Below are 16,311 nucleotides of genomic sequence, written 5' to 3' on the forward strand. Positions count from 1 at the left end.
AGGATTGTTTAAAGAAATAGAAAAACTAATCACCAATTTTATATGGAAAGGAAAGAGACCCCAGAGAAACATAACACTAAGGAAAAGAACCTAACACTGATCCATGGAAGTTAAACTAGCCTAGCCACTGGTACAGAGACATAGACAGTGAAACAAAATACAAAACCCAAAATTAAACCCATTCTCCTTCCAACAAGTGACAAAGAGCTGAAACATATATGAGTAAAATGGGAAAGAGATAGTCTCTCTGACTAATAGGTGCTGGCTAAACTGGATATTCATTTGCAAAAAAAAATAGGACCCCTATCTCACACCACATATAAAAATGAATCCAAGATGGATCAAAGACATAAATGTAAACCCAAAACTATAAAATTCATCAATGAAAAACTAGGGGAAACTTAAGGGCCCTAGTACACAGCATAAATACATTATCTAACGTAACTGAAAACACACAAGTAGAAGGCAGGCCAGATTATTGGGACCTCTTAAAAATTAGATACTTATGTGATCCAAAGATTTCTCACCAAAAGAGTAAAAAGAGAACTCACATATTGGGGGGGAAATTTTGGCAAAGATAAACCAGATAAATCTGTAAAATATATAGAAAATATCAATACCTTAACAAGAAAAAGATAAATAATCCAATTAAAAAGAGACCGTTAACAAAAGAAGACATTCAGACAGCCAACAACCATATGAAGAAATGCTCACAATGATTAGCTGTTTGTCATACAGTTGAATTCCTTGGTATAGCTCTTTTAGTGATAGTCTTTCTAGTTTAACCACCAAATGACTGGGTAGGAGCATTTAATTAGGGTATATGAGATTCCAAAGTGGGGGTTGAACACTTTTGCCATTCTACTGAGTATGAAGTGAGCCATCGAAGACACAAGAACAGAGAATTTCGAGACCACCAAGCAATAAAGCCAAGAGCAGAGCACAAGAGATCCCGACGGCAGCAACAGTGGAACCAAAAACAGCAACACAGAGACCATGCTACAGAGCAACAGGCTTCCCAGTCCATGAATGAGTACAGCTGAGTGCCTTCAGGTGAGGGGTTAGAAAAACAATTGGGTGTCCTTTGGGCATTTAACAGCCCAAAGGAGCTTGGAGCACTTGCTTGACCGGGGCAGAGGCCAAGCAGCAACGTGGTCAAAGTCAAGGACTAGAGACAGACATGCATATGAGCATGGCTTAGACAAAGTACTGTGGACAAAAGAACTGTATCCTGCATTTCTGATTCAACTTATAACCTGTTAACATCCCTAATAAATGCCACAGTCATGGGTTATTCCCTAATAAGCCCAATGGTGTGGACCTGGCAGCTCAACATTATAGCCTCAGGGGACGCCAAAGTCAACTGAAGTAGAATATATAAAATCTTTGCTCTACATCCTAGCAACTGGAGACTTAAAAGCTCATAAGCAGCCATCTAAGGTGTAACTATTGATTTCTCCCAAAGGAGAGGTAAACAGGTAACACAAATAGTATGGTACATTAAAATGTGTGCGCGCATGCACAATTAAACCATTATGTCCCTATGTAGGATTTCGATAGCTGTAAATCTATGGGTACAATAACCTTCTTTCTTCTGTGGAGCAACTGGTTGAGTTTGACCTGCTGACCTGGAAGTTAGCAGCCTAAAACCTACTCAACAGCAGCACCAGGGCTCCTGTGAAGACAAGAAAGGTAACAAGAGTAAATGGGCGCTGGGAGTGATAGAAGGATGGGAAAAAGAGAGGCAAGCATTACAAATACAAGGGATAATGAATTCTTTGGACAGAACGAGCCTCTAAGGAGGTAAAATGTCAGTGCATAGTCTGAAAAGTAATGGTTTAAACTAAAAAAAAGTTTAAACCCTTTGGTTACATCAAAAGGGAAAATGAGCAGCCACCACCAGAGAGATTGAGAAGATGGCTTAATCAGTGAGAAATAGAGAAGTGGGGAGAGCATTCCTTAAACAAGTTGAGGGGAAAGAGTAGTTTGTTTATACCATAGTACAGTTCCAATAGACTCTATTAAAGAAAGCAAAAAAGCTGCTACAGAAAGACTAGACCAAGTATTTTCAAGAAAACACGGCCAATGAGTCAGTTTTGATACACAGTGACCCCACATAGAGTGTCCAAGGCTATAAATCTTTATGGAAGCAGATAGCCTCATCTTGCTCCCAGTGGAACTGGTGAGTCTGAACCTTGTGATTAACAGCCCTACACTTACCAGAGTGTGCCACCTACAGCATAGTATTTTCTCAGAAAAAGAAATGTCACTTCTCTAATTAAAGAAGAGATAGACACTTATGATCACAGAAATGGAGGTGATAATTACATTTTAAACAGAGGTGTCCATAAAGCAGTAGATTGCCGTTATCCAAAGGCAATTAATCATATAATCTAAAGTTTGAGAGACTAAGAGTTTTAATGACCTGCATGTTGCAGTTTGAAACCACCAGCCACTCTACAGGAGAAATGTGAAGCTTTCTGATCCCATAGAAGTTACAGTCTCAGGCGTCAGCCAGCACCCAGGAGTCGGGGATGTCTTACAAGTCCACTGCCCCTGTTCCTACAGCAGGAAGCATCCCATCGCCATCCGGCTGCAAGCAGTGAGCTGCTGCCCCTTTCTGGCCACTGTTTAATGACTTTGGACTGCCATTCAGGGTCTATGTGCAGGCCATAAAGCTGCCCTGCACTCAGAGCTCCCAGAGCACCCACAGGAATCTGCTGTCAGTCGTAGAGGATTGGGCAAGGTGATCGGTCCACCTATGCCGGAAGCAAGAGTGCCATGAAGATAGGCATCATCCACGCCCAGGCCCTGGTCAGAGTGTACCTGGCGAGACCTAGCACAAGGCCTGAACTTAACAGGAAATGCTCTAGCCTCGGGGTCTGGACCTTGCCAGCCACCACGGAACACCGACCTCTCCAGGGCCTCCCACCTAAATGCTTTTCCTCCACCCACTCTATCACGATCCCAATTTTACCTTACAAATCCAGCTAGCCCAGAGGATGTACACTGGGAACTGGAAACAGAGAATCCAGGACAGATGAACCCATCAGGACCAGTGGTGAGAGTGGCGATACTGGGAGGGTGGAAGGGAGGTGGGGTGGAAAGGGGGAACCGATCACAAGGATCTACATATAACCTCTTCCCAGGGGGATGGACAACAGAAAAGTGGATGAAGGACACGTCGGACAGTGTAAAACACGATAAAATAATAATTTATAAATTATCAAGGGCTCATGAGGAATGGGGTAGGGAGGAAGGGGGGAAAAAAGAGGGGCTGATACCAAGGGCTAAAGTAGATAGCAAATGTTTTGAGAATGATGAGGGCAATAAATGTACAAATGTGCTTGAAAAAAAAAAGACGTATTCTATGATGAGGGCAACAAATGAACAAATATGCTTGACATAATGGATGTATTTTTGGAATGTGATGAGTTGTACAAGCCCCAATAAAATGATTTTAAAAAATTAGTGTCCCAGAAATGACACTGGCCAATTTGTGAGGAAATTATCAAATAGGAAACCTAACCTGCAGTGTAAAGGTTCACCAAAACTACAGTAATTTTTTTTAATTTAATATTTGAGTTTTGTAATGTCCGTGCTAACAAGCAAACTCATAGAGAAAGCTTTTATTTATCCCACTAAAATAAAAGATGGGAAAACATTTTGAAGTGGGAAGGCAGCCTAATTTAATAGGTAAATGAGTGGTACCATTCACAATGAAGACATCATGTACCCTAGGAAAATTAAATTCGGTTCATAAGCATATTTTGAAAACCCTCTTACAGTTGTTCAAATATATGTACAGTAAACATTTTGTAAACATTCATATATATAAATTTGTGAATTATAAATATCACAATCTAAATATTTAATCATAGAATCATATAAAAGAATGATATATCCATTCAATAGACAACAAAGCCACTAAAAAAGTGTGTTATTATAGTAAAATACTTACAGTGTATTGCTAAGTAGAAAAAGACCTAAGAATTAATATATATAGAATTCTAACTTTGAAAGAAAAAATTATATATATATGTTGGCTCAGGAAAAATAATCAAAATAATAGAAATTCAAAAGGTTTTGTTTCAGAACAAAGAGCTATTTCTTTTTTACACTGTACAGGTTTTCTGCTGTTGGATACATACACTTGTTATGGGGGGGGGGAGGAATAAACAAAACCAGGACTACATCAAGTATTTTAAGCATTAGATTCCACAGAATCTGAAAAGAAGGGCTTCAAGAAGTTTGTAGAAATTTTCCACTATCTTTTAATTCCATCTTTCCACGAACTTTGTGAAGCCCTTTTGTATATATGTACACATGCATAAAGATACACACACATGCAATAATGATAACTATCTTAAGGAAAAAATATGTATGTCAAGAAAAATGGCTGGTAAGAAATACAGTAAAATTAAAATCATGGTGGCTGTTTGACAGATGAAATTTTGAATATTTTTCTTCTTCCATTATATGCCTTGAAAAGTTTGGTTGAAGAACATACACTATTTTAACATTAAAATTTTTCTATAAGCTCTGGTCCTAAACCTTTCTTTTCACCAAATCCTGCCTCCACAGTCCACACACACACATGCACAGGTACTTACATGGGCTCACATCTCTGTATCTGTTTCGATTTCTGTTTTCTGGAAACTTGGCCACTCTATGAGGATAGTCATGGGACTCATTTCGAATTTCCTTAAAATAACAAAAATATATTTAATATTCCTCATAAATTATATATAGCAAGAAAGATACTTCCCCAGCCAATATAAACTTCAGTAATCCTTACATCTAATTCTTGCAAAACAATGGGAAAGAACTTTATCATTTCATATTCCAGTAATTATAAACTTTTAAGAGATTAAACAATATGTCAAAGGTCAACAACCCAGTAAGTGAAAGACCCCAGGACCAAATTAAGGTCCTACATGAACTAAAGCCTATGCTCGTTTGCTGCCAATATACACTGCAGTCAACAACAATAAGCAAACGTAACTACTTCATATAACTTAGAATCAATGGTTTATCTAAAACGATAGGTTTTAGTCCCTCAAATAAATTATCTTCCTATGGATAGCCATCTTCACCAAAGGTGAGCTTTATCACACACAAATTCTCGATGAAATTTACTAAATCCATCTAAATTTTGAAGTTTCCAATCAGAAAATTTTTGATTTCTTTATCTTCATGCCTCAAATCCAAAACCATGCAAACCAGTTATCATGGAGCTGATTCTGACTCATAGGGAACCTATGTGTTTCAGAATAGAACTGTGCTGCCTGGCATTTCCAATGACTGTGATCTTTTGAAGGGGAGCTCTCATAGCACAGAGATTCCGAGTTGGACTGCTAACTCCAAGGTCAACAGTTCAAAACCACCAGCTCTGTTCCTCGAGAGAACAATGGGGCTTTCTACTGCCATAAAGCATTATAGTATAAGAAATGCACAAGGGAAGCTCTACCGTGTTCTACAGGGTCACTATGAATTGGCATTGACTCTACGGCAGTGAGTTTGGTTTGGGGTCTGTTGATCTTTTGGAAGTAGACCACCAGGCTTTTATTCCAAGGCATTGCTGGATAGATTTGAAGCATTAACCTTTTGGTTAGTACCTGCATCACCCTGGGACACTCTCATGCTTCATAACTATTAATTTTACTTTCAACCCAGAAAAATAATCCTCATGTCTGAAGCCATAAATGCTCAGCTACACTCTCCAAGACTCAAATTCATTTTTAAACCCTAAATATTCTCTATATTCCACAATGGAAGAAATTTCAGGAGTGCGCATTTACACCAGGCACCTGAGCTATTTGGTAAAGCTAACTCACATGATCAAGTTTTATCCATCAAATGAAACTCAATTCTAAGATTTCAGGTTAAAACACCAAACAAAACCAAAGAAAAAGTGTGCTTTAGCTACAAAAATTGAGTTGGGCTTTTGCTCATGTAATCACATGAGAAAAAGCATTTTGAAAGACACTAGTATTATTACAAATCAAGCCTAAATAAAAAAATTATTTTCATGCCTCACAAACCCTCCCTTCACTCGTCCTCAACCAGCTCTCCAAGACTAGAGCAAGTATCTTTCTATTTTTTTCTTTGGGGACTAATCAAAAATTCCCAGGGAATGGTCAAAAAATGCATACTATATTTAATTAAGGTCTACTAGTTTCAAGGACCTTTAAGCCCAATTAGTAGTTCCTAAGCCATGGTAGCATAATGCCTTAGGAGATGGGCTGCTAACCACTAGAGGTTGGCAGTTTGAACTCACCAGCTGCTCCACAAGAGGAACGCTAAGGCTTAAGAGCTCTGGTACAGATTTACAGCATCTGAAACCCAACTGGGCAGTTCAACCTTACTCTATAGCAGAAGTTCTCAACCTGTGGGGGTTGAATGAATGAACAGTAGCAAAATGACAGTCATGAAGTAGCAACGAAAATAATTTTATGGTTGGGGGTCACCACAACATGAGCAACTATATTAAAGGGTCGTGGCATTAGGAAGGTTGACCACCGCTGCTCTAGAGAAAGATAAGGCTGCCTGCTCCAGTACAGATTTAGTCTTGGAAACCTCATGAAGGGTTGCTATGAGTTGGAATCAACTTGATGGCTGTGGGTTTAATGAAGATCCTCATTAGAAGAATAAGCAAGTCTGTCTTGGAAATACAACCAAAATGTTCCTTAAAGGTAAGTATGATGAGACTTCATCTCCTGTCTTTTGGGCATGTCACCCCAAGGGACCACTCCCAAGACATCATGCTTGGTCAAGTAGGGGGTCAGCAAGAAAGAAGACCTTCAACAAGAGAGTGATGCAGTGGCTACAATCAACTCAAACACAACAAATATGAAGATGATGCAGATAGGGAGTATTGTTTTGTTCTTACACCTAACAACGAAGTTTTTTGGTTTTGGTTTGGAGGTAGAGAGAGAGGAGAAACAATATATTTTTATAATACTGGAGTATAAACAGAATATCTATAAACTATAATTACATATACTATTAAAAACTGAATATTCAATGTTTTTATTGATGGGACATGATGCACAAGTTTCTTAACTGATGTCTTCAATGTTCTGGAAGTTAACTAAATGGTAAGGATACTTTTGCAACATATGAAGTGTTACTATTAGCCTGTAATATGCTATGACAGGGGGTCCACAAACTTGAGATGGAGAGCCAATCCTGTCACCTCACAACAATTTTAAAATTATTCAAGAGCCATAAATATATTTTTACAAGCAAATGAAATCACCATTATCTGAATAGTGTCCTTTAAATTTTTAAAAAATTTACTTCAGAGCCACATGTGCATACCAAAGAACCACCTATGACTCACCAGCCACAGTTTGCTGACCCCTGTGCTATGGGAATTTAGTTCTTCCCAAAATTGATTTTTACACATCTGTAATACCTACTGTACTATTACCAAGTTTCTCTGCAAGTGTGGGTCTGTTCTTACATCCCTCATTCTGTTTCATGGAACCATTTGGTTGATACTCATTGTCCACTAAGGTCTTAGTTGGGTGAGGGCTGGAACACCTCAGATACCTTCTCCACAGTTAAGCAAAGAAATAGATCAAGTAAGTGCATACAGATACAGCATACAGACAGAAGCTCTAACCTTTTTATGATCTAGTCTGAGCTATCAAAAGCCATCACTCCCGTTTCTATTGGTTAGTGAAATAAGGTCCCAAGTTTCTTTCTAGAACAAGATTTGAGAAAAATATACACCGCCTCCAAAAAACATCAATCACTTTGAATGAAGAGCATATGGGACGCAAATGTCAGGTGGATAGAAATAGTACCTTTAGGTTTCAAATACTTTTCTATACAAGCATTGTCATAGCAAAATGTGAATAAAGAGGGGAAAAACCTATACAAACTATTTCTAAGAGCTTTAAAATGTCATAAATAATGAAATGTTGATGAATTCTCCCAGAACCCACCGCTCTTCCTCTAACTGGAGCAGCCTGAGGTGACCTGCCAAAATGGTTCGCTACTCACTCGACCCAGAAAACCCCACAAAATCCTGCAAATCTAGAGGGTCGAACCTCCGGGTCTACTTCAAGAACACCCGTGAAACTGCCCAAGCCATCAAAGGCATGCACATCCGGAAAGCCACCAAATACCTGAAAGACGTGACTGTGCAGAAGCAGTGTGTGCCTTTCCAACGCTACAAGGGTGGTGTTGGTCGGTGTGCCCAGGCCAAACAGTGGGGTTGGACCCAGGGTCGGTGGCCCAAAAAGAGTGCTGAATTTTTGCTTCACATGCTTAAAAATGCAGAAAGTAATGCTGAACTGAAGGGTTTAGATGTGGATTCTCTGGTCATTGAGCACATCCAGGTGAACAAAGCCCCCAAGATGTGCCGCCGGACTTACAGAGCTCATGGTCAGATCAACCCACACATGAGCTCCCCCTGCCACATTGAAATGAGCCTGACTGAGAAGGAACAGATCGTTCCCAAACCAGAAGAGGAGGTTGCACAGAAGAAAAAGATTTCCCAGAAGAAACTGAAGAAGCAAAAACTCATGGCTTGGGAATAAATTAAGCTTAAAATAATAAAAAATAAAAGTTAAAAAAAATAATAATGAAATGTTACTATAATATGGTGCAAGTAGTACCATCAGAACCTGTTTAAATGCAAGGAAAGGGGGGGAGGGGGGATGACAATGAGAATGAGAAGATCAGCCCAAAGCTGATCCCTTTGAAGTAGATGTCTAATATATCTCCCATCTCCAATCTTTTTACCAATTTGACACCAGAGGTCCCTCTACTAAATTCAATAATCTGTTGTAATGGTCACACAGAACTTACAGACTACACTTAAAATTAAATGGTAGTGGTGAAGCAAAACTTAATATGGTTCCTCTACCCATGTTTCTATAACGCCCACCAAATGAATGACTGAATTATGCAATAGGGCGTGTGTACCACTAATTGGGGGGTGGGGGGAGTCAGTTTTAGAAACCACTGCCCTGACTAGAAGGATGAGCCATCTTTGAAGCAGGAGCAGAGAGAGAAATCCTAGGATCATTGTTAAGTGGAGCACATTTGAGATCTCGGTCTGAAATGGCAGAGGCCATGACTGGAGGCACCAGCAACCAAGGCAAATAGAAGAGCAGCACTGAGGTGGGACTGTGAACTAGAAGAACAGGCAGGTCTCCTGGGCCACAGAGGCAGAAGACAAAAGTCCATTCATGCAGCTGAGAGGGTGAACACTGACTGACAAGCCACTTGTCTACTGGCTGAGGAGGCACTGATGTGAACCAATAACTTTATCTTTAACGTTTTCTGGCTCGTGGTAACTCCCCTAAGAAATCATGAATATTGTCTATGAGTTCTGTGTGGCCATTGCAATAAATGATCACACCCAGAATAGATGTAGAGTGCTGTGAGGGGAACGACTGGCATCAGACTAGGGTAAAGAAAGATGGAGAGTATGTTTGATGCACCTTGTGGCAATAGGGAAGCTAGGGTAGAATCACATATACCTTCCCACCCATACCATTTACTGCAATGGTTTATTAAAAAGTAACAGGCTATAACTCAGGATTAGGATCAACAGGCTATCTCTCAGGATCTTGATCAAGAAACAAGTAGACAGAATCCCCTTTCTTCAGTGCAGGACCACTTTCTTAGTCCGTCTAGGCTTTGTTCTGCAGTATAAGAACCCTGTCATTTTGATTGCACATCCCTAGATACGATGTGGTGAGACAGGAACTTCAACTCTGTGATGTTCTTTCCAAAAACCTTAACTCCAATCCTACCAAGAGAAAGCCACCAAACTGAAAGGCATTCTATAAAATACCTGACCAGTACTTCTCAAGGCCCAAGGGTTAGACCAGGAGACCAAGAGCAATGACAACTAAACGCAATGTGGCATCCTAGATGGAATCCTGGGACAAGAAAAACAAAAAACTCATTTAGGAAAACACAGTAAAATCAGATTAAACTCTAAAGTTTAGATAATAAAAACAAAAAATGCTTCCTATAGGAAACCTGTTAGTCCAGCAAGTGGCATTTAGGGCAGGACTATTCTTCTTTGTGGCAGCATACTGTGCACAGTAGGATGTACAGCACCAGCACCAGCATTCTTGGGCCCCACCACCTTCATTCCAGAAGTAAGTACTTCTATCTTCTCATCCTTCCCTACAGCTGCAATAATGTGTCTACACATGCTGACAAATATTGCCCAGGCAAAATTCACCCATTTCTGCTTGAAAACTGCTGTTCATATCTAATACAGTAAAACTTACAAAAAGGTAAAACCTGCCAAAGAAGGAGAACTCAAATATTTTCCACTGTCAGAACAGACTTGGCTACAAATATTTCCCACCAATAGAGCAATCTTGTCAAAGGTTAAAAATCCACAAGACCTGGAAAAACAAGGCAGTCCCCAGGCAGTTCCGGCTCTCACAGGTTCCACTATTTCACACCCTACATTTAATTAAATGTCCAAGAGAATGGAACAAATGGTTAGGTGCTCAACTAGTTCAAAGGCTGGTGATTCAAATCTCCCACCAAACTCGCTGCCATTGAGTCGTTGACGAATCACAATAACCCTATGACAGGGTAGAACTGCCCCTGTTTGAGTTTCCGAGACTGAAAATATTTACAGTAGTATAAGGCCCCATTTTTTTTCCTAGGAATTGGTAGTGGTTTCAAACTGCTGACCTTGTGGATCAAAAGTCCAATGTGTAACCACTAGGCCACCATGACTACTATCACACACAAGCACCTCCAAAATGAGGTGTTTGAGTTTCCAAGTCTTTAAATCTTAACATTAGTAGAAAGACAGCTTCATCTTTCTCGTGTGGAACAGCTGGTAGGTTCAAATCTTGTGGTTAGTAGCTCACTCCACTATGCCACCAGAGCTCCCGACTATCACTTTTTTAGTGGCAATTATACAAAATGTAAGCAACTCATCCACCAAAAGATCTTTCACAGAATTATTTACAATGCTTACAACATGCTGGATATAACCTAAATGTCCAAAAATAGACAAAAGACTCGATTAATAAATCCTGGTAGTCCAGTTGAATGTTATTCAACTATGTATAAAACAAGACATTGATACCCTTTCAGAAGCTAAACTCAGCTCTTGGAATGCTAATATGTGACCTAAACAAAGGACCAACAAATCGGTAACTAAAACTATTATTGGAAAAATAATAAATGGAAGTAGACCATATGCTATTTGGAAGGGAAATCCACTTAGCTCCTTAATTTTATATGAAATTTATATATTCATACAAGATTATTCAACACATCCTTTTCCAAAGAAGCCTAATTTTTTCAACATAATGTTAGGATCCACTCCAACCTAAGGCCTTCTAGCATATTTCCAGGCCAACATTTCAAACTTTAAATTTTGAACATATCTACTTTTATCTATATTTCATCTGTAACACTCAACTCTCCTGAAATTTTGACAAATGGCTTGAAAGAGCTACATAGATTTTACTACAGAAACAATTGCTGATTTCATATTTTGCTGGGCTAAATTCTAAGAGTAACATGTTTTCTCTTAATCATCAGCTACCTTTCACTTACTAAGCAATAACCACATCTAAATGGTAGTATTTAAGAACTTAGGGATTCCTGCAAGCACGGTAAACTACAAAGTACATTCCTGGATGATCATACAGACTGGACAAGTGAGGAAGAGTGGAACTATACCCAAGAATACATAGAAATATGGCAAAGAAAGCATCTGTAGGCAATTGGAGATCCCCTTACAGAAGGGTTGTGGAGAGATGAGCCAGTCAGGGTGCAGTGTAGCAACAATGAAACAAACAACTTTCCTCTAATTCCTGAATGCTTCCTCCTCCACCACTATCATGAACCCAATTCTACCTTACAAATCTGGCTAGACCAGAGGATGTAAACTGGTACAGATAGGGAATCCAGGACAGATGAACCCTTCAAGACCAGTGGTGAGTGGTGATACTGGGAGGGTAGAGGGAGGTGGGGTCAAAGGGGGAACCAATTACAAGGATCTACATATAACCTCCTCCCTGAGGGATGGACAGCAGTAAAGTGGGTGAAGGGAGACTTTGGACAAAATAATAAGATAAGACAAAATAATAATAATTTTAAAATTATCAAGGGTTCATGAGGGAGAGGGGAAAGGGGAGCAGGGAGGGGAAAAATGAGGAGCTGATACCAAGGGCTCAAGTAGAAAGCAAATGTTTTGAGAATGATGAGGGAAACAATGTACAAATATGCTTGACACAATGGCTGTATGGATGGACCGTGATAAGAGTTGTATGAGCCCCCAATAAAATTAATTTTAAAAATAAATATAGCAAAGAGAGGGGGATGGGGGGAGCAGATACCAAGGGCTCAAGTAGGAAAATAATGTTTTGGAAATGTGGAAGCCAACATATGTACAAGTGTGCTTAATACAACTGAATGATGGATTATCATAAGATTTGTAAGAGCCCCCAATAAAATGATTTTTAAAAAAGAAATATGGCAAGATATTTTTATATGTGTATTTCCCTTAGCTGCAAATTTATTTATTCATGTGGTGGAACATACAGGGAATGGGAGATAGTATGAAAACCTCACACACATTAACCTAACACCATAAAGGAATCAGTCACTGGACTAGGGGATCAAGACACTAAAATCAATGAAAATTGTTCACAAATACACTATTCTATATCCTACTTCAGTGAATAAGGACTGGGGTCTTCAAAACTCGTGACCAGCCACCTAAGGTGCAAATATTGGTCTCTCCCTGCGCAGATAAAAAATGACAATCGAAAGACATGAAAGCAGCTAACCCAATGTTGTTGTTGTTAAGTGTCAGTGAGTTGGTTCTGACCCATAGCGACCCTATGCACAACAGAATGAAAACTGCCCGGTCCTCCACTATCTTCACAATTGTTCTTATTGCTTGAACCCATTAATGATGCCACATGTCAATCTATCTAACTGAAGGCCTTCCACTTTTTTCACTGCCTCTCTACTTTACGAAGCGTGATGTTCTTCTCTAGGGACTGGTTTCCCCTGACAAAATACCCAAAGTATGTAAGTCTCAGCATTCTTGACTCCAAGGAACACGCTGGTCTTTCTTCCAAGACAGATTTGTTTGTCCTTTTGCCAAATCACAGTACTATTTCTGAAAACAAAATTAGTTTCAGAAATCCACAGGGGCAGTTGTACCCTGTCCTGTGGATTGCTATGAGTAACCATCAAGTTGATGCCAGTGAGTTTGAGTTTATAGCTTTATAGTGTATTTAGACATTGGGAAGTATGTTCTACTATATTGTTGTCCTTTTTCAAGATGCTTTGGGTATATATTGTCTTGAATTTGAATATTGGCTTTTCCATTTCTGCAAAGATCTGGAATTTTGCTATCTGTAGGTTATGTTGGGTAGCATTATCATACAATATTAAGTCCTATGATTTTTTGAAGATGTCTTTGTATTTTAGATTTTTTTTCATTTCTTTCAGCGATATTTTATAGATTCTTAGTGTACACATCTCTGGTTGAATTTATTTCTTGGTATTTTTGTCTTTTTGATGATAGTGTGAGTAGAATTGTGCTTTTAATTTCCTTTTGGATTGATCATCACAAGTATATAGAAACAACCTATATTGGTGTGTGAATTTCTATCTCTTGAAGCTTTGTGAATTTGTTTCTAATCTCTAATAACTTTTCAGTAGATTATTTTAATGTAATTTTTTTCCTGTGGAAAAAATATACCCAACAAGGCATTCTCCAATTCAACAACTTCTACATGCATAATCCAGTGCCACTGATTATTCTTCCATGTTGTCCAACTATTATTGATATCCTTTTCCAAATAATTCCACCACCATTAACACAAACTCAACACCCCCTAAGCAACAACTCTTTCTCCTTCACCCATGGTAACCATTGGTCATCTGTAGGTTGTTTAGTTTTCTACAAACACTATCATGTCATCTGTGAATAGGGACAATTTTATTTCTTCCTTTCTAATGTTTCCTGCCCATTGGGATTTGGCCAGAACTTTCCAAACTACGTAAGACAGAAATGATTAAATACAAAGACATCTTTCTCTTTTTCTGATGAATTGTTTAATTGGTCATTAAAACCAATGCTATAACTGGTTAATAACAGTGTTAAATATCCTGACTCCCTTTTGCGCTATTTAAAATACTATATAGCTTATAAAATATGTATTGAGTGAATGAAACGTTATGCCTACATAATCTCTCTTCACATGCTCATGCTCATCTTTTATATTTTTCTCCCTTTCAACTATTACTTCTTTGGTTTGTCTTTATATTCTTTCACATCTTTGTGCCTTTCCGCAGCCATTTTGGATACTTGGACACCCGCACACACATTTTTTTTTTAACTCTTTCTTTCCTTCCCTAATTGTGTACGTGACATTTCCCTCTTCGCTCTCTCAGGCAGAATAAGTTTCCCTTTTGCAATGTTAAAAGAGAGCATGCTTCTGTCGTGGCAGTTACACTCCTCATTCCTCTGTCCAATTCCTATTTCTCCTAACTGATACATATTTTCCTGAACTTACAGCTTCCTGGAATTGCAACAAACCACACTCATGACCATCATTTTATCTGGAACACTTCTTGAGAAGTTACAAAATAAAAAGAAGTTGTTACAGGAAAATTCAAGCAGAGCTTAGAGAGAGAAAAAAATGCTGTTATATGAACAGGACCCCCCAAAAATGACCAGGTTGGCACAATGGAAACAATGATAGAAAAATCTTGTCCACCATATGGCAAGAATGCTGAACTTGATAGGCCCAATGTGGATCACCTCATAGATCACAAAAAAGAGGAAATGACATAGAAGGACTTTAAAACAAGTTTTAAAGAGGAAAGAAATGCTGAAGATGAAAGAATGAATGGGTGAGAGGAAAGGAAACTTGTCCCAAATTTTTTTTGAAGTAAAAGGATTTGCTGAACTTTTCTAAACTAAATCAGGGGTTTTAGTCACTTGAAACCTTTGACCCAAATGGTTTGACACTGATGGATTTGCTAAAATGGATACACAGATTCTGGAAGCAGTAACGTTACAACGAATTATAAGAAGACAAAAATGAGAAAAACCATAAAGACAACACTCACTAATTTTCTCTCACTAGAAATGCCATCCTCAATCTCTTAGAAAATTCAGATGATTCAGAACCTTCTACAAATGGAGTGATTAGCATTAACTGACAAAAAACAACACACAATTCTACTTCATCATGAGTAAAATGTTTTGATTTGTATATTTTATATATGTACTAAAATATATCTGTAAGTTTATATGTTGTTTCCAACATTCCAATGACAAATATAGATTGGATTTATAAAGACACTGGTAATAAAAGGCGCTAATAATGAAAATTAAGAAAACAGAAAAAGTGATTATTTAACTTATGTCAGAACCAACTTACAGCCATTGGAATGGCACCCTGTCACTAAGTTTTTATCTACTTGTATATAGCAAACAGCTACCTTAATATTTTACAGATCAAAGAGAGAAAAAAACACACAAATGGCTCTTAAAAGATGTTCTACCTCACTCATAAGAGAAATGAAGAAAGAGCAAGGAAAATGAAGAGATACTAGACAAAATAATCAAACAAAAAGAAGTTCTTAAACTAGGAAAACGAAGGGCTGGCCCCAATCCCAACTACGTGGACAGCTGGCCCTTCCCCCAGAAGAATTTCCTTCAGAGAACAGCACTGAAGCTGCAGCTCAGGGAGAGGGATATATCTGATCAGAGCACACAGGAGCAAATGAAGGGGGAGGAGGAGAGAGTGGAGCACATCCAGGCCCACCAAGCCTTGAGGATGATATCCCCACTCAGAGCAGCCAATGCACAGAGATGACCATATGGCCAGTCCCACTATGAGACACAACATCCTTCACTGATCCATAGCCCTACAGGGGACAACAAGGGAGACACACTGTGGGGAATTGCACCCAATCTGATCCCACCACACCAAGGCAAAACACTAAGAGTGTGCAAGAGAATAGCAAGGGGAACAGAGCAACGAAGTCCCCAGGGAATACCAAAAAATACAATTTGGGGCTGGGGCTAGGGCTTGGCACCCCATCCATCACTCAATGGGAAAACACTCCAAGGCCAACAGCCCTTGAATTAACTACATGCTTTTCTATTTTGTTGTTTTTTTCTTTGTCATTGGCTTTTTGTTAAGGTTGTTGTTGATGTTTTGTTTTCTTTTGTTGCTTTGTTTTGCTCTGTCTTGTTTTTGTGCATGGTATTATCTCCGCAGGTCTGTCTAAATAAGACTGGCTGGATGAACAATCTGGAGGAGAAAACAA

At 38.9% G+C, this 16,311-nt stretch overlaps 2 protein-coding genes across 2 annotated transcripts in view; one reads left to right on the forward strand and one right to left on the reverse strand.

Annotated features, from left to right (window-relative positions):
* Positions 1 to 16,311, reverse strand: part of PTPN2 (protein tyrosine phosphatase non-receptor type 2) — a 115,597-nt gene that overhangs the window by 85,686 nt on the left and 13,600 nt on the right. The window contains exon 2 of the mRNA XM_004703843.2: positions 4,614 to 4,704. Coding sequence (XP_004703900.1) covers positions 4,614 to 4,704 — 91 coding nt within the window. The remainder of the gene's footprint in view (positions 1 to 4,613; positions 4,705 to 16,311) is intronic.
* Positions 7,941 to 8,552, forward strand: LOC105978730 (60S ribosomal protein L17-like). Its single transcript, XM_045298672.1, has one exon. The coding sequence runs from the start codon at positions 7,998 to 8,000 to the stop codon at positions 8,550 to 8,552; it is 555 nt and encodes a 184-aa protein (XP_045154607.1). The 5' UTR covers positions 7,941 to 7,997.

The sequence above is a fragment of the Echinops telfairi genome, unplaced genomic scaffold (assembly GCF_000313985.2).
Source record: "Echinops telfairi isolate 266 unplaced genomic scaffold, ASM31398v2 ScPeMD7_4;HRSCAF=17, whole genome shotgun sequence".
Taxonomy (NCBI): Eukaryota; Metazoa; Chordata; class Mammalia; order Afrosoricida; family Tenrecidae; genus Echinops; species Echinops telfairi.

What these genes read in the sequence shown, in the direction of transcription:
- LOC105978730 (XM_045298672.1), top strand. Translation starts at nt 7,998, where the DNA reads ATGGTTCGCTACTCACTCGACCCAGAAAACCCCACAAAATCCTGCAAA.